This window comes from Girardinichthys multiradiatus, chromosome 1, assembly GCF_021462225.1.
Source record: "Girardinichthys multiradiatus isolate DD_20200921_A chromosome 1, DD_fGirMul_XY1, whole genome shotgun sequence".
NCBI classification, from domain to species: domain Eukaryota; kingdom Metazoa; phylum Chordata; class Actinopteri; order Cyprinodontiformes; family Goodeidae; genus Girardinichthys; species Girardinichthys multiradiatus.
This window is the reverse complement of record NC_061794.1, coordinates 38,191,460-38,219,157: the sequence shown is the minus strand read 5'-3', so window position 1 is coordinate 38,219,157 and position 27,698 is coordinate 38,191,460. Positions and strand designations below refer to the sequence as shown.

Below are 27,698 nucleotides of genomic sequence, written 5' to 3'. Positions count from 1 at the left end.
GACCTGAGCTAATTTCCTTTTTTGTTATATAACACAGGGTGCGTATAATATTTCTACGGCTTTTTGAAACGCGTGTATGCTGTGATATTGATATAACTTTCGTAAAAAACCCCCACATAAAATCGTTTTGACCTACTTCCTCCCACAACTGTGCCATTGTAATTATATGACATGGTTGGTGTACGTGCGCACTACTTTCAGGAAGAAAACGTGGGAGGCGGCGTGTTCAGATTTGAGGTTGTACTTCGGTCGTGAGAAAAAGCTAAGATGGCGTCTCGTTAAGATGCACAGGATGGCCTGAAGAGAGTCATGATGTTGATCGAAAAATGATTTATCCCGACAGTTATTGAGAAAAGTTTGAGATTGTCGTTTACTGTTAAACGAACACCAGCCACTCCTATATTAAGCTCGTGCGGTTGGCAGAGCGGTGTGTATGGAGAACCGAAGCTGAAAACGGTCAACTTTGCTAGCCAACAGAACAGGACCGAGCACAGCTGGTTAGCTAACTACCAGTCATCCCAACAACAGAGGAAGGAGTGCGGCCACAGTCCTTATCATACCCCGGGACATCGAGGTGTCTTCGGGTCAGTCACAGGAATGCAGCTAGACACTTTACTATAACGGACTGGATACATAACTGAATTTTTGTTTGTAAAAAAAAAAATAATAATAATTACTTTATAGTTGAATGTTGGCTCGACATTATTAGCGCTGTGTAGTCATAGGTTAGCAGGTCTGCGGTTACATTGTTGACTCCAGTTAACGTTAGCAAACGGATGCTAGTTATCTCCACCTATGTGAGGCAGTGGGACGGTGCTGCTAGAAAAATTTGGAGGCCTTGATGCTAATCCAAGCAGTTAGTGGTGTTATGGCCTCTCGTTGCTAGATAATAGACGTCAAAACTGGTCATTGTTATCAGTAGGGACAGATGGATGACATTTAGCTATCTGTTTACTGTTAATTTAGTTTGTAGGCATTTTTTTTTTTAATACTTCCTTTGTTAACGGCTGTCGCTAAAGGTAAGCGTAGTGTTTTACGTCAGTTCTCACAAGTTTACTTGCTAACGCCGTCAGCTAATGGGATAATGTAAGGATGATGGTTTATAAAGACATTAAAACGAGGCTGTGTGTCATATTTAGCTTAATGTTGGACGTTTTATGTTATAACTGTAAACCAAGCTCTGCCCACTTACGAGTGGTGATGCCTTTCTGGCCTTTTAATGCATTAGGGCTCATTGGCTCAACGCCATTGTTTGCCTGAAGGCCCGTGAAAAATGTGGTTGATTGTCTTTGAAATCCCAACATGAAATTGAGTATATTTTAGGATTGTTTTCATGAATATTGCCGAAATGGATCTAAACATACTTTCAAACTCAGTGTGATTGTTGCTAACATCTGTTAAACATTCGTCTTTTTTGCTCATTGTTGTGGAGTAAAACTGAGAAAGTTTAAGGGGTTTGTTTACAATTCTACAGTATTTCTTAATGTTGGTCACATATGTAATTGTTAGTACTTAGTTGTCTTCTGCTTAAATTAGCTCAAGTTGATTTAAGGGCTGTTGTGTTTAGCTGTGTGATTCAGTTTAAGAAATTAAACCCAAAAAGATGGTTAGTTAATACATATAGGCACCTTCTAGAACATTACTAGAATTAGATGGGAAATACAAATTTTTCAAAAAATGGAATATGGCTGGTACAGGTTTCCATGTAGTAGAATAAGGAACAGCACTGTTATGCAAATTATTGCTGTCGGATCAGGTAGCTGTTCTTATGCAGTTAGGTAATGTTTGAAATTAACCTAAAAAGGTGTAACATGAACCCTTACTGGCCCTTCATGTTCCTGAGAATTGTTTCGTTGTGTCTGATGTTGGGGGAGGGGATTTCCTGGACAATAAATTGGCTTCCTTGGGTTTTTTCCGTCAAGCGTAATAGAAACTACTGTCCTGTGAAAATGATTGAAAAACATTTTTAGTAACTGTCTTTTTAAAGTAGAGCTGGTGGTAAAATGAGGAAGTATTGATTTTGCAAGACTAAACAAATGAGGTGTTGTTTGTAGAAACGAACTGTAAAAATTTGGTTTGCTTTTTAAATTGTTGATTTGGAAATTCTAGCTTTATTTGAAAGTGACACATTTATTCTAATTTTTTGTATTTTTGACAGATTAGAAAAACATATTTGGTTGCATATTAATTTAAAATTCTGGACCCTATAAATAGCTGCACATACTCAACAAACAGAAATATTGATAATATTGTGCCCATTTGTTAAGTAAAGTTGTTTACCTTGTTTCACTTTGTGCTCTTCCTGTTGTCAGGGAAATGGAAGTGGAAGAGTTTATCCCTCCTCCGGAGTGTCCAGTATTTGAGCCGTCATGGGAGGAGTTCCAGGATCCGCTGGGCTACATTGCCAAGATACGTCCAATTGCCGAGAAATCCGGAATTTGTAAAATTCGGCCTCCACCAGTGAGTACCTGCTTACTTCTAAGTTATGTTGCAGAAACGTGATGTTTTACATATTTTTGGAGTGAAAAATGTTTTTTTTTTCATTCCCTCCAAGATGCATCATCTTGAGGTAGACAGTTTGTAGATCTGTTATATCTATGGATGGAGAAAACCATGAGTTGGATATCTGTGTTGATAGCATAATAAAAAAGGATTTTAAACTACATTAAAACAATTATGTAAATGTATGAATATTTACATGGGAGACCTCTGAAATGTTCTGCGATGAACAGACTTCAAATTAAATCTTGTAACTGATAATGCCAAATTTCACCTGTAGTAAGACCTCATGTTTTATTACCACTTTCACAAGCTTGAAAGCCGTATCTAAAGAGGAATTAAACTTAATCTAAGTTCAACTTTGTTGGTTGGTGCTCTATCCTATTTTAGTTTTTGGTACATTCATAATAATAAGGCGAGATAATACAGAGTTCACAAGTTAATAATTTGAATGTGTTTACTCTCACTTAGGACTGGCAGCCACCATTTTCAGTGGAGTTGGAAAACTTTCACTTCACTCCTCGCATCCAGAGGCTAAATGAGTTGGAGGTAAGGGTTGTTCTCGCGCTAAATGTCACCTTCCAATAAAAATGACGACTGTTATTGTTCGTGTCACAATCTAATTTCAAAATCAGGGTTTCAGTCAAGGAAGTCTGTGATTATTTGGTATCCAACAACCTTAATTTGGTTAGAACTTAGAACTGAAAGGAACACCTTGCATTAACCTAAAGGGCTTCAGACTGTTCTCCAGCTGTGCATCTTACTGCACTTGTTCTGTACAAATATGCGACTGTCTGATAGAAACTCTTCATCAGCTGGTATTTCGTCTGAAGTGGCTTGATTTGGGATCGTTGTGTTCTCATTTTAGGCTGAGACCAGAGTGAAACTCAATTATTTGGACCGCATTGCCAGATTTTGGGAGATTCAAGGATCATCTTTAAAAATCCCACATATCGAAAGGCGCATTCTCGATCTGTACAGCTTGTCAAAGGTGAGTAAAGGTCAAATAGTTTTTAATCGATGTTCATTCAGGAATAATAGCTGTTGGTTTCTTTGATGTGCCAAGATTTAAATAAGCAGTGTATTTATTTTTTCAGATTGTGGCAGAGGAAGGTGGCTTTGAGCTGATCTGTAAGGAACGGCGATGGGCTCGTATAGCACAGAGGCTCGGCTACCCTCCAGGGAAGAACCTCGGGTCTTTGCTGCGGTCACACTATGAGAGGATTGTCTATCCGTTTGAAATGTTTCAGTCTGGTGGCAGCCTTACGGTATAACTCCACTCTAAGTTGAATTTTACCGATGTTTTTTATTTATTTATTTATTTTTATTCAATTTCAGTTAATTGATGACATGCAAATCAGATGTAAAGAAATACATTATTGCGCAAAAACTTCTCTGTTTTGATCGCCTTTCTGGTGTTTTAACTAAAAAATATTTATTTTCTGTTCAATTTCAAGCATTGCAAGCCAAAGCATTATGACGGTGAAGATGTGGATAAAGAGTACAAGCCTCACTCCATCCCATTGCGACAGTCTGTGCCGCCATCTAAAATGAGCAGTTATGGACGCAGAGCAAACCGGTGCCAGCCCGATGTGAGTTGGAGTACCTGCTGTTACTTATTTTGTATATCTGCATACCTCTGGGACCAGTAACCCTTTGCTGAAAACTGTTTTTGACAATGGTATATACAGTCCAGCTGCACATTGCCTCTTATTGATTGTGGTTGTTTGAGGATGAATTTGACATTTGCACTGAGTAAATTAGAGGAAACGATGTAATTGTATTACCAGCAGTGATTCCCACAGGAAAGAAACCAAACATTACAATCCATGTGTGTGTCTATATATTCTGTATTTTTTAAGGTATGGATTAAAACTCTAGTTTGCTCACATATTCAACATATTTTCAAGTTTTGCAGACTGTTGTGTGTTTTTTACATGTTTTTGCTGAAAATATGTAAAATATCTGCTGCTAGGTCAGAGATCTGCCGTGGTAGCTTCTTGTGAATGAACATCCATATTCAAAGCATCATAAATAAAACAGTCATGACTGCAGCTTCTTGCTTCATCAGAATCGTCATGCTGTTACATTGGAAGCTAAAAGCAGCCACTTCCAAGCCGCTCATGCCTGTGTGTTGCATAGCGGCTGAGTGGATCTGCTGGTCATGAAGCACAGCTTCTTGGTGTAGCACAATGCCAAGCATGCTGTCCATGTGTGCTGCCGGGTTAAAATACTTTTCTCAGCTTGGACAGCATATGTTGTGGCAATGTGTTGATTCATCCAGTTTGAAGAAACCACATGTGCACACGTGTGTGTATGCTAATCACTGCAAAGCAATAATTTCAAAGTTTTGTGGTTTTTATAATTTTTTTAAATGATAATTTTTGCAGTTCATCATAACACATCAATTGGTTGTCTTAACTGTTCTCAGCTTGGTCAGAGGTGGAATTTGGAGTGGTCCAAAAGTCCATTCCTGATTGAACACATTTTGCTGGACTCAGATTATGCTGTTCGCCCACAACCTTTTAGCTGTTCATTGTCTCCGCTCTCCTCTTCATCATCTTTATAATCAGTAAATGTATTATTAGGATTTTTTTTTTTTCAGAAACAAACCACAAACAACAGTGTAGGTGGAAAAATTAGCTCCATTCTTGATATTTTTGATCTTCCAGTAACCGACTTGAGTGTTTGCCCTTTATCCCAACTCATAAGAATTATCTGACAGGTTGAGTAACTTGGGTATTGAAACTGCTATTTGGATAACTTTCACCATAAGATTGAAAACTGCACTTGCTCTTTGATTTATTTATTTTTTTGTTTTTTTCAGCTGTAAGCATAAAAACCTCTTGCAGCATTTAACAGTTTCATATGTTTGATCTTCACCCAAATAAATAAATGATGCAGTCTTATCAAGTAAATGCAGCATTCTGCACATTAGGTGTATCTTAAACTACTCTTGCAATGTGGGCTGCGATGATGACTATAATTGAGTCTTTACCAGTGAACTGTGTAGCATCAGGTGGCATGGTTGTGTCCAGAAAATGTTACAGTGCACTCAGAGCGCATTCCAGCTTGCTTGCTTTCCACCCGGTCATGTTGCTGTGCCTAATTCTGCTATTATTGCTTTGTGCTTCTGGGGTATTTTGTTCTCTGCTTGCATTCTCATGCTTTTCTGTGGCACTTTTTCACCAAAGTATACAGAAAGGAAGTTGTTTTACAAGCTGTATGATGTATAAATCTGTTTCATGCTATTATTGTGTTTATTACAAACAAAGCTTTTGGGTCAGGCTACATCTGGTTATTGCAATGCTTTTTTTTAACATGAATACTAATGCATGCCTATTGGCTTCAGTTCTCTTCATTTACTGTAATGACTTTTTCTTTTTTTCGTTTTGTTTATTGTTTTGCATAATTAATTAAAAGGAACAGAGGCGAGACAGTGTGAAGATTTGAAATATATAAGAAGAATAAGAAAGTGATGTCCATGCGGTCCATAGGTTACGCTCTGTAGCTAAAAATCAATACATCTGTTTGAGCTTGAACACAAAATTTTTTTTGGGTTGTGACTATCCAGACTTAATCACAAGTGGAGAAATTCTGCTTTCAGTTGTGTGTTGCAGCCATTGTTTACCATAGCTGCCTGAAATTAGACAGAATTTTCATTCTTATATTCAGGTCTGTATAATAAATAAGAATATAATGAAAATGTAATTTATTTAATTAATTAAATATCGAAAAGTCAAACTCATATGGATTTACATAAAATTAGTATATCAGGTGTATATTTTTGTAATAATGGCTTACTGCCTATAAAAACACCAGACTGTGTTTTTTTATAGAATATAGCATAGGACCAAATGAAACAAGGATTTTTAATGAAGACGACAAGGAAGACTACTGACTTGACAGTTGTTCTATAGACAGTCATTGCTAAAGAAGCTGGCTGATCAGAGGGCTGTGTTCAAGCATATTGGCTGAAAGTGTAGCAGAAGGAAAAGGTGTGGTAGGAAAAAGTCCACAGGCAACAGGGAGAACCGGGCCTACAACCGCATTCCTTGTGTTGAGCCACTCCCCAACCAGAGACGATGCCAGAAGCATGTTACCTGGATTAAGGAGGAAATTGACTGCTACTCACTAGTCTAAAGTCCTCTTTTCAGATGAAAGTAAATTCTGCATCCAGGTCCCAGATTCGGGAGCTAAAAGCATCAGAGGAATCTAAAGTTGCTTAAAGTCCAGTCTGAAGTGTCCACAGTCACTGGCGCCTTGTCATTGGCAGGTGTTTTTCCACTGTGTTTTATTAAGGCCATAGTCACTGCAGCCGTTTACCAGGAAACCTTAAAGCACTTCATGCTTCCCTGTACAGCCACGTTTACGGTAGAAGTCAATTTCATTTTCCAGCAGTACATGGCTTCTACCATTACTGCCAAAAGTACCAGTACCTGGTTTAATAACCACAGTACCAGTGGGCTTGCTTTGCCAGCAAAGAAGCCTGAACCTAAACCCCATAGAGGATCTGTAGAGTATTAGGAGGAATATGCAAGACACCAGAGGGAACAATTTGGACTAGCTAAGGGCTGTTGTAACCAGCAACCTGGGACTACTTGACACCTCAGCAGGGTCACAGACTGGTTGCCTCCATGCTGTGCTGCATTGATACAGGAATTCACGCAAAAGGAGCCATAGTCATCAAAATTGCCAGGAATAATTTGTCCAAATATGTGATTCTGTGAAGGAATCCATGTGAGTTTAACTTTTTGAATTGGATTACTAAAATGCATTAACGTTTTATGAACATCCAATCTATTGAAATGCACCTGTATTGCATTTTTAGCCTCAGTCTAATGGCAATATATCGGAATTGCAGGGGTCTTAATATTGTAGCGAGACAAAATCAAAATCACTCACTGTGTTTCTCCAGCTGTCATCAGGGAGCTGATGATTTGAAATTAAAATATCTCCACACAAGTTGACATCCCTTAAATGTGGTCTTAGTGCTCACCATGAAACTTATTAGTGCCCCAAATGCTCTTTTTTTTTTTTTTTTTTATCCAAGAAATCACATTTAAATCATACAGTTAAAAATGGTCAGCTGGAGTGGACAGATTCCAAGGTTTGGACCCAGCACATTTGTTCACATATACTTCTAGATCAATCATTATCCAGTAATGCTGGCAAACTGTTTTAACTTAAAATGTGCATGAAAAGCAAAATTGTAAGTGAGAATTTAGATGCATAACTGAGAGCTTTCAAAAAATGTAATTTTGTTTCTGTCTCAAAAGCTGCCTCATTTAAAAAAAAAAAAAAAAAGGCAAATCCAGTTGTTTATGTCTTTTAGTATTTTTGGCAACAAATTTTAAAATCCCTGAATTAAAGAGAAAGTTGATTGCCTCTGATTTTGAATTTTGAAAAAGAAAACCCGAACTTGAAACATTCAAATCTGCGAAAACTGCAAATGAACAGACAAACATATTTTAAATGAGGCAACTCTCTCCAGAACATTATGTTGATGGAATATAATGTGCAGATGTTCAGACATGTTTTATACTGGCTCATCTTTCCAGACTTTACTCCCTACCGCTTTCCATTTTCCTTGTCTTAGTTTATTGTTGCTGTTATTGTCTCCCCTTGCAGGGTCCAGAGGATTTGACCCCACATCCTCTCACCACTGGCTCTCAACTCATCTCTGCGGTACTGCCCCTTGAGCATAAGAGCTCACTTTCCGCCCCCTCTTCCTTCCTTTTGCTGACCCTAAACCACCATACCTCATATAAAATTATGTCTGTCTCACATTTCTTTTGAAATACTAAAACATTTTCATTAACATGCACTCTCACTCCTCTGCTGTTCCCAATGTTTGGGTGTTTTTTTGGTTGTTTTTTTTTTCAGGACAATAAGTTGCAAAAGCAATAATTATAAAAAATCACTGGTCTCAGTTTGGAGGTTTGTCAGTAAAACTGGTAGATTTACCCACTCTGTTATAATCTTTATAGTGTAAAGGTGAATTTCAGTTTTTTCAGGTTTTTCATATTCACCTTATTTTAGATGTTGGCAGGTGTTCTGGTATCCTTGGTCAGATTATCTATACACCTATAAAAAACATTTAAAGTGCTATTGAGAAATTAACTCTTCCAGTGTATTTTTTTGATCCGCTTTGCTCTTTCACCTATATTCTCTCCTTTCTAATGCTTGCCCTTAAATACTGACTTCCCGAGCTGTCAGTGACCTTATTTTCTCCACTTCCTTTGATTTGGCCTGCCCTGTAATCACTTTTAAAGCTAACAGTGTGGCTGCATGTGTTCTCATTTGAGTGCACTTACTTAGACCTATTACACATCTTTAATTACTTAGTATGATCCCTCATTAATATTTACTACTTGTTTAATTATTGTCGACCTCTTAGTCTCTCCGTATCCTAATTTTCCATTAGTAGAGAGCATAAAGCAAAGATTGAGGAAAGACCAAGTTGCAGCTAAATGATTAAATGGTTTGCAACTAGAGATGCACCGATCAGAGTTTTGTGGCAGATTCCGGTTTTGTAAAACCTTGACCTGCAGATACCAATTTTAGCAGATTCTTATTCTCTTTAGGAGATATAACTCAGCATTTGGAATGTTTTTCCAGCTTTTTACTGCTGTGAGGACTCATTAAGTATTTATAATGGGCGTAGTGGTGATGTCACACCATGTGTGTGAGAGGAGTCACTGTAAAGCAGCTTTGTGGTCCTATATTAGATCAAAAACAATGATAGTGGAGTTGAACATTTTAAGCTGTCCTTTATATCTTATTTTAGTAATTATCATGGTTAGCATTATTAACTGTAAGCAGTACAGAGCTTTACCTGTTAGTTTTCCAAAAGGCTGCCAATATTTTAAAATCCTGCTTGGTCAGGGATGGACAGAGATTGAAAGCATAAACTGATAAACTGCTGAAACTCTCACTTTTTTTAGACGGTTAACTTGTTTATGAAGCTTTTTTAAAATACCATCAAGTTAATGGAAATGCAGAAGTTATAAGTTAATAAATCCAGAATAAACACAGAATAAAAAGTTTCCTTTTTGCAATGTTTTTTTTTTTTTTTTTTTGCAGCACTAGTGGCCTTTATTTTTCTAATTTTTTTCACTGTAAGCTGACGGGAATTTGTGGAGCGAGGGGGAAGACCTGCAGCAAAGGTCTCCTGGGCCAGGAGTCAAACCCGCAACGGCTTCATCGGGGACTGAAGCCTCTGAATATGGGTCGCGCGTTTAATCCTTCCACCACTGCTTCTACCCATCCAGTTTCCTTTTAGGCAGCTTTTTGGTTTCGTCTGAATTCAATCACCTCACTGAAAATGAAAAGAGCTAACTGAGACTTCTTCTCTTAGTAACGACTTCCATCACCAAGAGTGCTGTTGTTAGCTTGCCCTTTTTACAGTGACGTTGGGTGCGTTCCATCATCGGAAAAATGTAATTTTATTTGATTGTTTTGAGTTTCCAACAGACCTATCATTTGTCAGGGTTAGCAAAGCTGAAAATCAGTCCTGAGTATCTGTCGACATCTCGATGCATCTCTACTTGCAACTGCTTTTAGGTACTCGTGCTTCTTTTGCAACCATTTTGGAACTATTTGGAAAAGGAACATTTATTTAAAAGCATGTTTTATGGCAATGTATATTTCATTTTTTGTCATTGATGTTCAGATTGGGGTTTGGCAATATCTCCTCCAAGGATTTAGAAAAATGTTGATAATCCAATCCAGTGTGGATGAGCTCTAATGGACATTTGGACATTAGATCTGATATCTGCTTTCAGCATTTATATTTCATGACACTGCTATTGGGTACGTTTTAATTGTAACTTGTTCAAATTAATGACATGGTTTGCTGGGTTAACGTTTGTCTACATGTGTTTTGAAATGTTTTTCAGATTTAAACTTGAATCAGTTATGGGCTTTGACAGAATTTCTTACAGATTCTTTTTCTTGTCTGATAACTTGAAATGATTGAATTTAATTCAGTTTATATAGTGCCAATTTACAACACATGTCCTTTCAAGGCACTTCACAAAGAATTTGCTCGAATCATATCGATTCCAAGTCAAGTACGTACATTCCAATTGATCCTAATTATCAAACAATGCCGGCAAATTCAGTTTATTATTCAATGTGGATACAAGTCAAGCCACTGACAGATTGTTTCAAGTCAGTGGCTAGCAGCATTCACTCCTGGATGAGCATGTAGCGACAGTGGACAGTCGCTTGCATTGTGTCGTTGACTTTGCAGCAATCCCTTTTACAGAGCATGCATGTAGCGACAGTGGAAAGCAAAACTTCCCTTTAAAAGGAAGAAACCTCCAGCAGAACCAGGCTTGGTGTGAACAGCCTTCTGCCACGACTGACTGGGGGTTTGAGAGAACAGACCATACGCACAAAAGAACACAGAAGCACGGATCTAGGAGAACTGCCAATGTGAAAGAAAAATGCATTAAAGGCAGCAGTAGGTCTTTAAGCAAATGAACTCCAGCCAGTTTTCAAGTCTTAAGTATGAAAGAGAACACATAGCCAAAAGCTATGTCTATGAGAGAGACAATGTTAAACCCTGACAGACAGGGTCAGGTGAATCATCTGGAGAACATTAAGCTGTCGGCAGCAGTAGCTGGGCCGATGCCCCCTCCAGGAAGGTGTCACAGCTAAACACAGAACCAGGCCTAGTGGTGAAACTTACAGGAAGAGAAACACAGAGAGAGAATATTAAGTTAAAAACAATAACGGCAAATAACTGGGGAGTAGTATGAGAATGTAGCAGAGAGAGTGAAAGTGGTTATTATGTCCTTCAGCAGCATAACTACAGAGATAGCTCAGGATAACCTAAGCCTTATTAGCTTTATCAAAAAGGAAAGTTTTAAGCCTAGCCTTAAAAGTAGACAGGGTGTCTGCCTCACGGACTAAAACTGGGAGCTGGTTCCACAGGAGAGGAGCCTGATAACTAAATGATCTGCCTCCCATTCTACTTCTAGAGACTCTAGGAACCACCAGTAAACCTGCAGTCTGAGAACGAAGTGCTCTGTTAGGAACATATGGAACAATCAGATCTCCGATGTATGATGGAGTTAAATCATTAAGGGCTTTATATGTGAGGAGGAGAATTTTAAATTCTATTCTGGATTTAACAGGGAGCCAATGAAGGGAAGCCAATATAGGAGCAATATGATCTCTTTAATTTTTATCAGAACTGAGCTTTCTTCAAAAAAAACCTAAATCCCCACAAAGCACGGTTCATTTCAGTGTAAATAAGAGCAAAACCCAGAGTAAATTAGAGCAGTTCCAGTGTTCATACAGGTGTTTTTCAAAATCAGATTTTGGTATAAAATCTTTGTGACCAAGGTTTGGTCGTGTTAGCTTAGCAAGTGCTTAATATTTTCTTGTCATTTAAAAAAAGGATAATTTTATTGTTGTGGGTTTTCATTAACAAATGTATCCTACATGCCTGTTTATAACGAGTAACTGCAGATGGAAGCGTATATCTGCAGACATTTATTTTCTTCTCTATGCCTCTTATTAAATTTAAATACTATCACAATACGCAGAGACATGATGGATCTTAAAATATCTTCTTCATTATGACTGTGGTTGCATCTGCTGGTGGTTGTGTTTTCCTGTGATGGGTGGTCTTATCCTTTTTAGTTGTCACGGTGATATAGGTTAATATTTCCTTGATTTCAGTCCCTAATCCTTTCTTGTGATGCATTGTTTTGCATTATTATATTCTTAAGTTTAGTTTGTTCTGCACTTGGTCATCATTCGGCTGTTGCTTTGCTTGTGTGCTTGGTGAAGTAGCCATTGTCCATCTGAGACTTTATAATGAAAGAGTGCTCTTTCATTCTCAGCCTGAACCTACAGAGGAAGACATAGAGAAGAACCCCGAGCTAAAGAAACTACAGATCTACGGTGCGGGGCCAAAGATGATGGGACTTGGACTGGTAGCAAGGGACAAAGGTATCAAGAAAAAAGGTAAGATATTTTTATTTAACTTTTTTTTTTTGTAACAAGTGAATTTAATGCTCTATCATTCATGTTAGAAGTATGATGCTCCTTTTGGAGAGCCTACTTAACATGCTGCATCCTGGATTATCGTCTTATGTGATCCAATTTCTTTCAAAGCTTTATTATTCGGCAGCATTCCCTTAAGTTTGATTCTAAAATACTTGCATACCTTGCTACATAGTTTTGTATCCAAGTATGTTATTAAATAAAAAAACAACTAAATCAAGTAATCGGATAGCAGGTGCTATGGTGGAGACAGCATCCTGTTACAATAAAATCTGTCCCGCTATATCTGCACATTCTTGTGCACGCGCAGATGCACCATAAAACATCAGTTTAGTTTTATATTATTGGAAAACCTTCATTTTTCTCATAAAAAGCCACATTGTTTCATTCATGCAGAGCTTGTTTATTAAAGATTATAAGCTAGGCTGTTTTTGATGGTCTCTTAAAAGCATTTGTTTTTATTCTGACCTGGCGCTGAATTCTCGGACCAGACAAAGACCTGATTAAGATAAATAACCTGAAACTCCATCGTCTACCAGCACGTCTCTTTGACGATCCAAAATACGTTTGTCAATGATATTCTTGAAAAATCTTTTTGTCACTAAAGGCAAATGATCTCCCATACCCTAGATATTTTGTGTCCTTTATGCAAAGTTGCCGTCCTGTGTTCTAAATATGTTATCACTACTAAAACAGGGTCATCTTTGCTCATGGAACATGTTGCAGATCAGTATGTAAATATACATGCTTGAAGCTACTGGACTTTGCATGAGTATTACGCATACTCTTTATGATTTGTATGATTGTTTTCCCCCAGTTTATATATGATGATGCTGTATCTGCTTGTCAGTTCGGTTGCTCATGGTCTCAAGGAGGACATTTCAGGCAAAAAATGTTTTCTTTCGTATGGACAAATGTTTGTACAAACACTTGTTAGCTAATCTGGTTTTTACTGTTAGGCATAACGCTTTGGGCTTGTCCTCTGACTTTCTTCTCTTAGTGTTTTACCTTCTGCCATCATACATGTCAAAGCAGGACAGGGCAATACATCAGATGTATTTGATATTTTAAGGCTCGTTCTATGTAAGATTTCTGAAGCGAAAATATCATGAGGTGTGAAAACGGAGCGCAGTCTTTGCACATCTGCGTTTTAATTTGCTTAGAGTATTTTTTCCCAACCTCACTAACTTACCTTCTCCCTTACATTTCTTGAAAGCTCCGCCCGCACAGTGTTTACCAGGTGAGATGGAGTATCGTGGCGTCAGTGAAACTAATGAAACAGGCTGACATCTACGTACAATGTAAATAGTCATAAACATAAAGAAAATCCTTGGAGAAAGTGTCTCTAAAACTCTGACCGGTCTGACCGGTAGTGTAAATATGGTTTCATTTGATTGTTGTTTTTTCCACACAAAAAAAATCATTAATAAGTTGGCAAAAAACCAACCCAAAACCACAAATATGTTTCTGTCGGAAGGACAGACCGAGTCATGAATTCTAGCATTAAACTCAGGCTGCCTGATATGAGGAAAACATGACGTTTTGATATTACTGTTAAATATTTCTGTGACTATCTCTGTGCATCTCCACACCCTCAACATTCTCCTTGAGTTTTCTGATCTCGTTCAATGAGACCTATATCAGATGTGGGCATAAAGTCCCATCACCATGGTCTAACATATTATTGGCAAGAAGGGATGCACGATCATACGGTTTAAACATGGCATCAAATCAAAATAATCAATTCACTCAAGTGACTCCAATCTTCTCAGTCCTACTTATAAACATACCTGTGTATCCAGCCTATTTTAACCAAAGAAAGCGTCACAAAAAGAGGCAAGTGCTTAAACATTGACTCAGCATAAGTTGTCTGGTTTATATAATGGCTTTCATCCATAATTGAAACCCCTTCAGTGTCTGGGATAAACAGACCGAAATCTAATCTTGAAGACTTCATTGTTTTCTTTTAGATGAGCTGCCTCAGACTGTTACCATCAAGGATGCCACATTCCCTGCTTCTGGTGATTCTCCTGTCAAATCTGAGCCACTAGACTCTGAAGAGAAGCAAACTGATGGGGGCTCATCCACCCCTCAGCTACCTCCTCACACTGTTACAGTGAAAACTGAGGTGAAGAAGGAGGAAGATGGAGAGGATGGGTCCAAAATGACCATGAGGCTTAGACGAAACATAACCAACCCACAGTGTGTAAGTCCTGTAGTTGCTAACCGGGGGTGACAAGCCAGTTGTTCTGACTTGTTGGTCTAATAAACGTCTAATCAACTTTTTCTTTATTTCTTACTTCCAAAGGTGGATTCTTTTATCTGTCGAATGTGTGGTCGGGGAGATGAGGATGAGAAGCTCCTTCAGTGCGACAGCTGTGATGAAAACTATCACACCTACTGTCTCCTGCCCCCCCTCACTGATCCTCCCAAAAGCAAGTGGCGATGCCCAAAGTGTGTGGTTGAAGTAAGTTCAAAGTTTTTTAAGAGATTTATTGATTTACTTCAGCTAAAAAAAAAAAAAAAAAAAAACCCACCTGGTTGCTTTTGAGTTTCCTCACTCTCGCTTCCTGTCTTTTCCTCAGGAGTGCAAGAAACCGTCAGAAGCATTCGGCTTTGAACAAGCAACCAGAGAGTATACTTTGCAGAGCTTCGGAGAAATGGCAGACGCTTTCAAAGCAGATTACTTCAACATGCCTGTTCATGTGAGAGCACCTAGAGATTGTTAGAAAACAGGACTCCGTCTGATGTGATGTAAAACAGAGACAGGCTTAAAGTGTCCAACCCTTCTGTTACGTGTAGATGGTTCCCACTGAGCTCGTGGAGAGAGAGTTCTGGAGATTAGTCAGCAGTATTGAAGAAGACGTGACGGTTGAGTATGGAGCAGACATACACTCCAAAGAGTTTGGGAGTGGCTTTCCGATGAATAACGGGAAGAAGAAACTCACAAAAGAAGAAGAGGTATGCTTATGGTTTTCTCTTGTTGTTGTTGTTTAGGAAAAGTTATTGTTACTTTTAGTTTTATATTAGTGATATTGTAGAGTTCTCTATTTATTACATGAATAGAAGCTGAGTATTATATATCATTGTGTACAATGTAATTAAAATATTGACTATGCTATTTATATTTAATACTTAATTAGTTGCTACAAGGTAATGTAAGAACTGTAGTTTCCTTAAGTGCAGCAATTATGTTAGTTTGGGATGACGGTGATTGGTTAAAGGAGATTAAAGTGATAAATGTGCTTGAACTATTTTTATAAATAAAACTGACCTGTTGTCTTGTAAGAGGTTTCATATGCTGAGTATAAAAAAATCTACATATATCTTTATTTTAAAAGAACTCATCATCAAACAGCACTTATCACTGGAGCTCCTCCTATAAATTACTGCCAGGATCAAGTAGTTCGGTAAAAAATCTTTGTCTTCAGCCACCAATCCTCCTCTCTTCAGGAAGCATCTTCTGTCACTCATGAGTCTGATGGAACACAATTTAATCAGTCAAGATTAATTTGTAACTAAAACTCACCACAGACCAAATGTAAATGATGCATTTTGAGTTGATCACCAAAGCAACAAAATTAAGAAAGGTTGAGGCAATTTTGGAGTTTCCTGTTTAACTGACCCAATACAAAACCCCAAAGCATTCTGTTAACTCACAAACGTGGTGGAGAAAACGATCAGGTGTTTGAGAGCCACACAGTGACACTGAACAGGAACTTTGTGTATTATTTAATCAGTGCATTAGTTTAATATAGAGGGATCCATCTTTTCCAACATTGCTTTGAGGAGTTGCACACATAAAGCAGTCTACTCTGCTTTGGTTAACAACTAACACCTGTTTGAATGTAAGGTAAACTGATCTGTGTTTTTAATAAAAATGTTTCATTATTTTCTTATTTGACAGCATTGTTTGAAAATTCAGTTTTAGTTGAAGTGCTCTAAGTCTTTTATATCACTTTCTGTTTTAAATCATCTTAAAACTAACCAAGACCACCACTGGTTTTCCATTTTATAATAAGCGTACAGATGAGAAGAAGAAACACAATACTGCTAGACGGTTAGCTGATGGCAAAGAGTTTATCACTAGGATATCAGGAAATATAGATGCAAATAGTAGGTCATGTTTTGCAATATGTCCATTTAATGAAATATAATTTTAGTCTGAATTGCTCAGATTATGCCAAGATGACATCAAAGGGAAATTCATGTTGGATGTGTTGGAGATAAAGCCAGATGGAGATGGTTTAGACATGTAAAGAGGGGGGATAGTGACTACATCAGTAGAAGGATGCTGAGGCTGGAACTGCCAGGCAGGAGGCTTGGAGGAGGTCCAAAGAGAATATTTATGGATGGAGTGAAAGAGCACATGAAGGTAGTGGGTGTGAGAGAAGATGATGCAGAAGATGGGGTTAGATGGAGACCAACGAGCCGTTGTGGCGACCCCTGAAAGGGAGAAGCCGAAAGAAGAAGCAGCCAAGATCACAGCATTTACAGTTAAACTGACCCCTTGTTTTCTGCTGTTTGTGCTTCTGGTGGGCAGGAATATGCACGTTCTGGCTGGAACTTAAATGTGATGCCTGTTTTGGAGCAGTCGCTCCTTTGCCACATTAATGGAGACATTTCTGGGATGAAGGTGCCATGGCTTTATGTGGGCATGGTATTTTCAACGTTCTGCTGGCACATTGAGGATCACTGGAGCTACTCTATTAACTACCTGCACTGGTACGCTACCTTCTGTGACTATGTTAGAACATTTATGAAAGTTTTAAGGTGTTGAAGGATAATTTGAGTCTCCGTTTTCCTTCCATGTATCCTATATCTCCAGGGGCGAACCCAAGACTTGGTATGGGGTTCCTTCTGCGGCAGCTGAACAACTTGAAGATGTTATGAAGAAGCTGACACCAGAGTTGTTTGAGTACCAGCCTGACCTTCTGCACCAGCTCGTCACCATTATGAACCCAAATATCCTCATGGCTCATGGTGTCCCGGTCAGTCCCACATCACCACATGTTCAGAAAAGAACCAGGTTGTGAAGGTTTCTTTTTAATTAACTTCTTGTTTCCAAACTTCAGGTCGTTCGCACCAACCAGTGTGCTGGTGAGTTTGTAATCACCTTTCCTAGAGCCTACCACAGTGGCTTCAATCAGGGATATAACTTTGCTGAAGCAGTCAACTTCTGCACTGCAGATTGGGTAAGCTTGTCTTAACATTGGCTTAATTTGGAGTTATCCACAATACTGCAGAGTTTCTCTCTATTTGCAGCTTCCTGCTGGCCGACACTGTATTGAGCATTACCGCCGTCTGAGGAGGTATTGTGTGTTCTCTCATGAAGAGCTCACTTGTAAAATGGCTGCATCCCCAGAGAAACTGGACCTTAACCTGGCTGCAGCTACGCATCGGGAGATGTTCATCATTGTTCAAGAAGAGAGAAAACTGCGCAAGAATCTGATGGAAAGGGTGAGTCACTGAAATAAATCAAATGGATTCTTTGTGACTCTATGTGTAGGTAAACAATAGCTCACCTTGTAAGAATTTTGTGTTTATTGTCTTTGGTGCACTTGCAGGGCATCACAGAAGCCGAGCGAGAGGCTTTTGAGCTGCTGCCTGATGATGAAAGGCAGTGTGACAAATGTAAGACGACATGCTTCCTCTCTGCTCTGGCTTGCTCCAACTGTCCTGAACGACTGGTTTGTCTCTACCACACTCAGGATCTGTGCATCTGTCCCACTGAAAAGCTCTACCTCAGGTATTCATCCTGTCTGTACACATCGTCACTGTCAGTTTTATTTCTGTACCGTTTTTACCAGCTACAACAAGTAGACACCACAGCATAAAAGACTCAAAATGAACTCTAATTCAGTCACTGTGGACTCCACTTTATGGGTAACAAGTTGCATGTTTCTCCAGAGAGTTGGTGCTGTTGTGCAAAACCCAGATTCTTTCTGAGCTTTAGTTTAAACTTTAGTAGCAGTAAGAGCAGCTGGCTGCATAATCTGTGTTCCTTCAGGGTTATATAGGTCCTGCATCTCGGTTACTGAAGGTGTGCCTAACCATTTAAACCTTTAAAAAGAAGTAAAATAATCTTAAAATCTATGTGAAAACTGATAGATGGCCATTAAAATATCTGCTGGAACTGGAGTGAAGTGGTCATGCTTTCCAATAGCTGTTAAATGATAAGCCGCAGCATTTTACACAAACGGCAAGAGATGAAGACGATGTTGTTTGGGGCCAATATGGAGAGTTGTAACAAGTCTAGAGGTGATGAAGGCAATTTGATGTAACTGAAAAATTGGTTTTAACAACAGTATTTACTGGCTTCTCTAATCTAAGGGCATCAGTCAAATCAAGGAAGTATGATTTTAAATGCCGGGAATTCTGTTTTTTTTTTTTTTTTTTAGATTCGGAAGATACTGTGGTAACCAGTCTTTGAGATCCTGTAGCTTTTAAGTGGAAGCTGCAGTCGAGCAGAGACACTGGAAAGGGAAATTAGTTGGGTTGTCATAAACATACAATGACAGGAAATATTATATATCCCAAAACATTTAGTGAGATCGAGAATAGACCCTGGGGGTATACCACAACTGAATTAGAGGATTATTCCCTCATGCATACAGAAAAATACCCCACTTGCTTTCTGAGATTTATTTTCTCATATAACCTTTACTCATGCTTTTGGTCCTCAATCTGCAGGTACAGATACACCTTGGATGAGTTGTTAGCAATGCTCCATCGATTGAAGGTTAGGTCGGAGTCCTTTGATGCCTGGGCCAACAGGGTAAAAGAAGCACTTGAACAGGAAGAAGGAAACAAAATTGGTGGGAAATCCCCATAAATAATACACATAAACTAAACATGTAAGACAGTAGGTGATGTCATTGCTGATGTTAAATTAATCTTAAATTGCAGAGACTCATGACTTGGAGAAGTTGAAGGCCGAAGCAGCAGAGAAGAAGTTTCCTGACAATGAACTTCTTAGGAAACTCAACACTGTTTTTAAAGATATAGCATACTGCCAACAGACAAGTGCTGAGCTGCTCAGTAATTCAAAGACTGGGTGAGATGAATCACAAACTTGACCTATTACATTAGTGCTCATTTCTATTCAGATTTATGCTTACTTTTATATTTCATTCAGTGATAGCAGGTTGACCTGGGCTGAGCTGAAGTCCTTGGTTGAGAAAATGCAAAACTTACCTTGTGTGATGAACCATTTAGAGAAAGTTAAGGTAAGAAACATAATGCCGTATTAAATAACCCAATGTGATCGTAATATTCTATTCTCTACAAACAGATTTAAGTTATGGCCAACTGCCCCATGAATTTCTTTAGTCTAAAAGTCTGCCGTCAATATGTGATTTTATTTATTTTTGTATTTTTTCAAGGCGGTTTTGCGGACTGTTGAGGACTTCCAAAAACAGGCCCAAGTATTGGTCAATAACAAGGACTGGAGGAAAGAGTCGCCTCCTCCTGAGCAGTTGCAGAGTTTGTTGGAGCAGGGAGGCAAGCTGCCTGTCGTGGTGCCAGAGTGTGGTTCACTCCAGGGCCTAAAGGCACAAGGCCACTGGCTGGAAGAGGTGAGGCGCACTCTGGGCACAGGAGGAGGGCAGAGACACGAAGTAACACTGGAAGTACTGAGGAACCTAATGGAAGCAGGCTGCAACGTGCCTCAGAGCGTATCTGTGGAGACGGCCATGGCTGAGCTTCAGGAACTGCTCACGATCGCTGAACGCTGGGAGGAAAAAGCACAGATCTGCCTAGAACAAAAGTAATAAAATCATACATTCTCCCCTTATTGAAAATGGCAACAGTGATCATCGTGTGAAGATATCATAGGGTCTTTTGTTTTGCTCCTCTAGGCAGAAGCATCCTCTCTCCACCCTCGAGGCAATTGTAAATGAGGCCCAGCTTATTCCCGTCAAGCTTCCCAACATTGAGTCTCTACGGGGCTGTTTAACGCGAGCTCGGGCCTGGGTGACAGACTTGGAGGAAATCCAGGTACGAAAAAAGCCTGTGCCTTCTTGTTTTGCTTAACTGTGTTAGTATGAGGTACAAATGCTTGTAATAATTGTATAATAATTTCCTTTATGTCCCCATGGATGATTTTAAAATGTTTACCTCTTACTTGAATCACTTGGCTTTAAAGGTTTGTTGAACTGAGACTTAAAACAGTTTATACAGAATTAGAGAGCAGAACCTTTTATGATATTTATGTTCATGTTAAAGATGAATTAAAGTTTTCAAAGTATTTACTGCATGAGAATTAGGACTAAAGACTAAAGGACTAAAGCTGTTACTGACTTCAAGTTATCCAGCTGTAGTAGGCTGAATATTAAAGGACGATGCAGAGGGAGAGATAGGGAAGACAGAATTTATGCTTTGTCTAATGAGAACCGTGCTGGGGACAAGTACCAAGTCTTTCTGGAAAAACCCAAACTATGAGTGGGACAATACAGACATAGCTTTTTATTCAGATATTGGTCTCCCCTGACACTCTTTGAGGTTGGGACTCATTTTGAAGAAGGTACTTTAAAGGCCTCTTTAAATAATTTTGATTATCTCTTCCAAGCCAACTATTGTGTTTTGCTGTTTCTTGGATGTCTGTGCTCTAAACCATCTAATATTGGCTGGATAAATCAATAAATGAATGAAATGTGTTGTTTTAGAATGGGGAGCATTACCCATGTCTGGATGATCTGGAGGGTCTGGTGGCAATAGGAAGGGATTTACCAGTCTTAATGGAAGAGTTAAGGCAGCTGGAGCTGCAGGTGGCCAGTGCTCACTCCTGGAGGGACAAGGCCACCAAGACCTTCCTAAAGAAAAGCAGTCAGCACAGCTTACTGGAGGTAAGACTGAAATAAACCTGCTCATCATTTTTTCAGAGAAGTGCCAAACATGATTTATGACCTCTGGTTTTTGTAAAGCTCTGGCCTGTTGCTTTTGCTTTTGATTTCTCAATTAAGAGCTATAAGAAGATATGTGAGCACTCAATATTTTATTTTTTTTATATATAAATATTACATTTCAAGCCAGATGCAATGTCATGTCAGAGTGTAAGAGCGTTCACTGCACAACAGATTTTACTGTTTTTAAAATTTAAAAAAATGATTGGGAAACTGAACAGTCTTTAGCATCTTATATCGGTGATTCGCAGGGTTAGCATGGCTAGCACTACTACAACAGCAGTCTGTGTGTGTTTCCTATAGATTATAGATAACCACTTTAATTTTTGAGATTCCTAAAAGGCTGCCGTGGTGTCCTAATCCAGCATGTTTGCTGACAGATAGAGGTAGAAAGCTCAAAAAGCTAAAACACAGCAGCTTTCCTGTTCTCCAGTTAGCCTTCCTGTTATCCGCTGAAAGCCTCATTGTTTTGCCGACTGGATTAATCGCAGGCATGTCTTGACATGTCATAATCCCCTTTTACATCATAGTTCTGCAATAACCACACAACCATGAACCCCCATTAAGCATGACATTGTCCTTTTACATCCTAAAAGGAGATCTGCCGCGATCACGGGTTGTGTGAGCTTTCAGGTCATGTTTCTGTGATTATGAAATCAAAGGGGTGTGGCTTATAACTCTTAGCCTTCACCTGCAGAGGATTTCTCCTGCGGGGAGTTCCCAGGGTGGAGTTCTGGTGATGAGTTTTTCACAACCTCCCCAGTTGATCATGAAGTGTGGTGACTGAAGGTCTTGGAACGAAAGGATGATCTGAAAATGCTGTTAAAGACACACTTTTCTTTTAAGTAGCTGCTTACATCCCTTGATTCTTCTGGCCTTATTTTTAATACCTCACTGATACTAAACAAATACGAACCTGCTGAAGTTTAGTATGATGTGTCGATTGACCGTAAGAAGCTCGGTGAACACGCTGGCCAGGATCAGACAATTCCTCTGTGCACCTCTAAACCCTGCATTTGTTAAAACTGTAAAGTCAAATGTTTTTGTGCCTTTTCAAATGGTGCTGTAAATGCAAAATTGTAATGATGACCGAAATGAAATCCCTTCTTCTCCTCCTGCAGGTTTTATGTCCATGTGTGAAGAGGAGGGAGAGGCGGACCGAGACTACGCCGTTGGATGATTCTTTAGATGACTCAGATTCCAACACTCTGGGGCTCTCAGCTCAAGCGTTGAGGGACCCTGCAGCTATTGTAAGAATTTTTGGTCCTGTTGTCGTTGATCCTAGATCTTTAAGGAAACATGCAGCTCTTTCCCTGTAGATTCATGTCTTATGCCTCATTCCCAGACTTGTTTGTGTGATTTGCTTGTGTCTTGTTTTAGGTATTGGCATTCAAAGAAGGGGAGCATCAGGAAAAGGAGGCACTTCTGAGGTTGCAGAAAGCGAACATGTGTAAATCTGGACTTAACACAGCAAGCTGTAAGGACAACGGGTGGTGGGATGAGACCATGAACTCTGTTAAAGAGAACATAAACGGTAGCCACAGTGGCACCACCCCTCTTCAGTCAGTGTGTGTTTGCGCCGGGCCTTCCCGTGCTCCTCAGCTCCGCTGCTATCTGTGCAAAGACTGGTTCCATGGCGGCTGTGTTTCTTTCCCCTCCCTCCTGCCGCCCTCTAGCCCACAAAGTAACCATCTTTGTTGGTGGGACTGGGACACCCGCTTTTTATGCCCGCAGTGTCAGCGGTCACGCCGGCCTCGTTTGGCAACTATTCTCGCATTGCTCGTAGCCCTGCAGAGGTTACCTGTGCGTCTGCCAGAAGGAGAAGCTCTACAGTGTCTGACAGAGAGAGCCATCACGTGGCAGGGCCGAGCCAAGGAGGCGCTGGAGATGCCAGAACTGCAGCAAGCACTTCAGGAGCTACAAGAACTCGCAGAGAAAGAGGAGCAGAAGGAAGAGGATGCAGAAGGGAATTCGGTTATTGTTTTATCAGACTCTGAGGGAGGAGAAGGAGAGGATGGAGTTATTGATTTAACAGAAGACAATTCCCCCATTAAGAAAACAAAGGAACTCAGTGCTTCTCAGGTAAATTATATTTTCCAGTTGAACCACTTTAATCAAATCTTAACGTTGCAGCAGAACCTGAGTTTTGTCAAATCTTCTATAAACACTGCAAACATTTAAATATCTGTCATGTCCCTGTTTGGCAGGCTGAATGTCAGAATGGTGTCAGCAAGAAGTCAAATGTTACAGGTAGGACACCATGCTGATAAAAGCTATGGACCGTAACCTGCTGAAAGAGCACCGTTTTAATGCTGCCCTCTTGTTTTATTTCAGGTGTGGAGTCTCTGATGCCCCTGCTGCCTTTGCTGAAAGGCCGAGTGGTGAAGCTTTCCCCAACCACCAGGGAGCAGCTGAAGGAGCTGCAGCTAGAAGGAGACCTGTTGGAGGTCACCTTGGACCAGACGTACACCATCCACAGAGTCCTGCAAGCTGCCTCAGACCCTCCCAAAGAAACACTGCAAACACTCATTCAGGTCAGACTAGAACATATGGTAGAACCTTTTGGTAAAACCAAGCAGAAAAGGCCTCCACTGTGTTTGATAAGGAGGTAAAAGCTACAGATGTGATCATGTATAATCTTTAGAGTAAAGGTATTAAAGAGGTGAGACGTTAAAACGGCAGACGCACTGCGTAGGCTTTTCTTGGTCAGGATTAATGTTTCTAATCTGCAGAGTCTGATTTTGGTACTTTATTTCTATGTAATCCACACAAACTCATTTGTTTAAAATTAGTTTTATTTTAACACAACATTTTAACTTGATTGACTTTAAAATGAAAAATGTATTGCAGGTTTCTGATGCATCAATCCATATTTGCTTAACATTTGTCTAATTTTTACTAAACCCAAAACATAGGGCATCAAAAAGTTGCTGATGCATTCACAGGCAGAAATAAAAGTCGGATTTCTTTGATTGGTTTCAGAGTGAAAAAAAGTTCATTTTTGTTAAAGCTTCATCCATCAAATTTAGAATTTTTGAAAACATTCATATTGTTTTTATGTACTCTAACCCAGTTCTGCTGAAATAGGTTTATTGAATATTTATTGAACTACAAGCTAGTAGAGAACAAGGTTCCTACAGTCTTAAAATATGGGAAAAAGAAAATTGACTGTGAGAAATGTTCCAGACTTTTTTTTATCTAAAAGGTAAAATTCTCCACTTTGTAAAAAAGTAAATGGCTTTAATGGATCTTGAAGGATTGACAAACCCCAGAGATAAATCCACTCTTATTTAGAAATTATTGACGATCGTCATCGCAGTCCAATGGGTGCGCACCACCGTCCCAGTGGGCTGCTTACATGTCTTATTTACAGATGTCAAGCATTTTAGCTCTGCAAGCATTGCCCAAACAGCAGATAAAGATGTTAGTGACCAAGGTGCTAAACCTGAAAGGTCTTATCCTAGGTTTTTTTTGGTTTCAACACGAAACAAATATAAATGAACAAGAACAAATAAAACAAACATGCATCTGAATTTTTGATAAGTAGATCAAATTTACAGTTTGAGATACATCGTGAAAATTTTCATCTTTACCATATATGGAAAATGGTCAAACTACGTTAAAAGGACAGTGAGATGAATCGAGATTTTTTCATTGCCTTTCACAATAAAACATGTTTTTTTTTTTTTTTTGCTTGCTTGTTTGCTTTCTTTTTTGAAAAGATGCCAAAACGTTGAGCTGCCAAGTTTAAAGAATAGTGTGAATATACACATACCGATTGGTATTATCTCCTGATGCTGAAGCAGCATCCCTCAACTTCTTGTGTCAATTCCGGTTTTAGCTCAGAGATGTGCCACAGATCCATTTTAAGCAGACAAAATGAATTCTGCTCAACACCTGCTCAACACCTGCAATATGCTCATTGCATCTCAAATAATAAATGACTACAAAAGGCAACATACCAATCTGGGTCACCAGGCGTCGGCTGCTCAGTCAGCTCAATCTTGAAGATTTTGTGGCTCATTTACCTCATGAATCCAGCATTGAAATCTGCTCTTCGCTCCCGGTTTGACCCCAAAAAAACTCCTTGCAATATCCTGCCTTTAGTTCTCATCATTAACATCTTTTTAGCAGAAAGCCATTATGATGCTGTGTTTACAACTGGGGTGTCCTCCTGCTACACTATCCCTCCCCCTCCATCGGCAACCTTAGGTAATTGTTTGGCTACTTCATTTCCCTGTTTTTTATATTTCTATATTTTCTATTTTGTCAAAAACAACGGCATTAACTGTTTAGCTACTGTGAAAATCTTATTCCTCATTCGGAAAAACCAGAAAACATTGATTAAGTGGTGAGATACGGCCTTTATGGAGAGTGGTGTGTCTCATGTTGCCCCAACAAAAATAGAAACTAGGGAAAAATCTCTCCGTTCTGGCAAATAGATTCTCCAAGGTCAGGGTCAGGAACTTGGCATAAGGTTCTAAACTAGGCCTGGTTTAGACGGCAAACAAAGCACTGGCACAAATATGCCCACATCAACATTTTTAAGTATTATAGGTTTTTAAATAGTGCGGATCGAAGTTTGTTCACAAACAAAACAAAATAAAATGATGAAATTGTCCTTTAACACACGGCTAAATGTGAAGCCAACCTCAGCATCAAGCTCTTTCATGATTTGTGATCATGATCACGTAATCCTTATCTTCGTGATAATTTCCACATAATTTCATAAATCCAAAGTGGTCAAACTGCCAGAACAATCTAGAAATTGAATGCTTAATTTGGAAACTTTGTTCTCCAAATTGTACACCCGTATCATTTAAAAAGTGTGTAATTAACAAGGTTTGGTTACTGAATTTGAATCATTTTGATTGTTACACAGATTGAGCTTGAGGAGCAGCGAGGGGCGAGGACGAGCCGTGGACGACCAAAGGACAAAAGGAAGAGAAAGGGTCACAGTGGCAGCAGCGCAGACGGAGCAGGAGACCAACCTTTGGATGTCTCTCACTCAAAGAAAACCTGTCTTCTCAAAAACAGCCCAGCTCGTCACTTAAATGTTGAAATCCATCCAGAGGTAAGACTTTCTTTTTTCTGTTGTTTTCAGAAATGCTTGTAAATCTATTCTGAATATACCAAAGTGTAATCATGTTACTGTTTGTACAGATTTTGTGATGCAGTCAACGTGGGAGCTGTGTTCAGAAGGATTTGTCCTTTTGAAAGATACTGGAGAAGCAGAACTTTCCGTGCCAGAAACAGTGTCAAGTTCTAGAACGATGCAGGACATCCCCTCTCTCCTCCATTTACCCCCCCCCCCCAACGCCCGCTTCATCCCTCACCCATGTGATCAGACACTAACAGAGAAATGACTGTTCTTCTACACTCCACTGTTGCATCAATAACTCAGCAGTATCTCTCTCTCATTATTATTTTGTCACATACTTTCTTACCTGAGCATTTGTTTCCAGAGACTGTTGGACCGATGTGAGACTTGCCGTTAAAGCAGCTTCTTTGGTTTCGAGTTCTCCGAGGTCGGTCAGTTTGCTTTGTACTCCCCACGTTGTTAAATGCTAGTTCAGTCTCAGGACCAACAGCATCAGTTTCACTTCATAGGAGCTCTCATGTTGACCCTGGATAAGCTATGGGTTAATTTAATCTGTTATTTGGGCCTGAATCCCGACATTGAGGGTACAGTGCAGGATTTCAGACTGCTGACCTGAGACGAACGTTACCATGGTCACACATGCTTCTTCTTTAGTTGTATTTAATCTTGTGTTTGAAGCTGTTTCTAGGAGACGTGCATTTTCAACACCCTGAGTAAATTTTGGGAAGTGTTTAAAAACAGGCATTAATGTTTTTGGTGCTACTTTTCCAAAATGAATATATGTACCTCTTGGCTTTATTGTTTTATCCTTACCTTCTGCTCAGCGCTTTGTTTTTTAGATCCCATCCTTTGGACTCCATGATGTATTCCGCTCAGTCTCATCCATCCTCATTATTTTCACTTTTCAAATTAAGGTTACTTCACTGTAACTCACTCGGTCTCAACTTGTTTTGTTTATGGCCTCAAATGACTATATTATTATTATTATTATTGTTGATATTGCGGACACAAAGTTGTCTTGAGTTTGTGTATAAACCTTTCATTTTACTGTTGCCTTTGTTTCTTTTCACTCTTGTTAGTAAAAAATAAAGGTTTAGAATTGTTTAGGACTTCTGGGCTGGTTATTTCTGACCTCAGCATGATTTACTGGTGAATTGGTAAAAATCTTACAA

The 27,698-nt window shown here is 39.3% G+C and overlaps 1 protein-coding gene across 3 annotated transcripts; it reads left to right on the top strand.

The window, feature by feature from the left end:
• Window positions 1-236: 236 nt before the first annotated feature.
• On the top strand, window positions 237-27,635 carry kdm5c (lysine (K)-specific demethylase 5C). Of its 3 annotated transcripts, none has more exons than XM_047366880.1 (29): window positions 237-584; window positions 2,313-2,460; window positions 2,971-3,048; window positions 3,368-3,490; window positions 3,597-3,767; window positions 3,957-4,091; window positions 8,131-8,187; window positions 12,360-12,483; window positions 14,493-14,728; window positions 14,831-14,989; window positions 15,108-15,227; window positions 15,325-15,483; window positions 17,066-17,247; window positions 17,351-17,513; window positions 17,598-17,717; window positions 17,788-17,982; window positions 18,090-18,271; window positions 19,216-19,340; window positions 19,432-19,579; window positions 19,661-19,751; window positions 19,908-20,290; window positions 20,382-20,520; window positions 21,189-21,368; window positions 22,547-22,675; window positions 22,806-23,507; window positions 23,633-23,675; window positions 23,760-23,959; window positions 26,308-26,499; window positions 26,589-27,635. In XM_047366880.1, exons 2-29 carry the CDS (start codon window positions 2,317-2,319, stop codon window positions 26,595-26,597), a joined length of 4,689 nt encoding a protein of 1,562 aa, XP_047222836.1. In that variant the 5' UTR covers window positions 237-584; window positions 2,313-2,316; the 3' UTR covers window positions 26,598-27,635. The 3 variants fall into 3 exon arrangements, with proteins under 3 accessions (XP_047222836.1, XP_047222849.1, XP_047222842.1); XM_047366886.1 differs by lacking the exon at window positions 237-584 and adding an exon at window positions 996-1,019; XM_047366893.1 differs by lacking the exon at window positions 8,131-8,187.
• The last annotated feature ends 63 nt before the right edge of the window (window positions 27,636-27,698 follow it).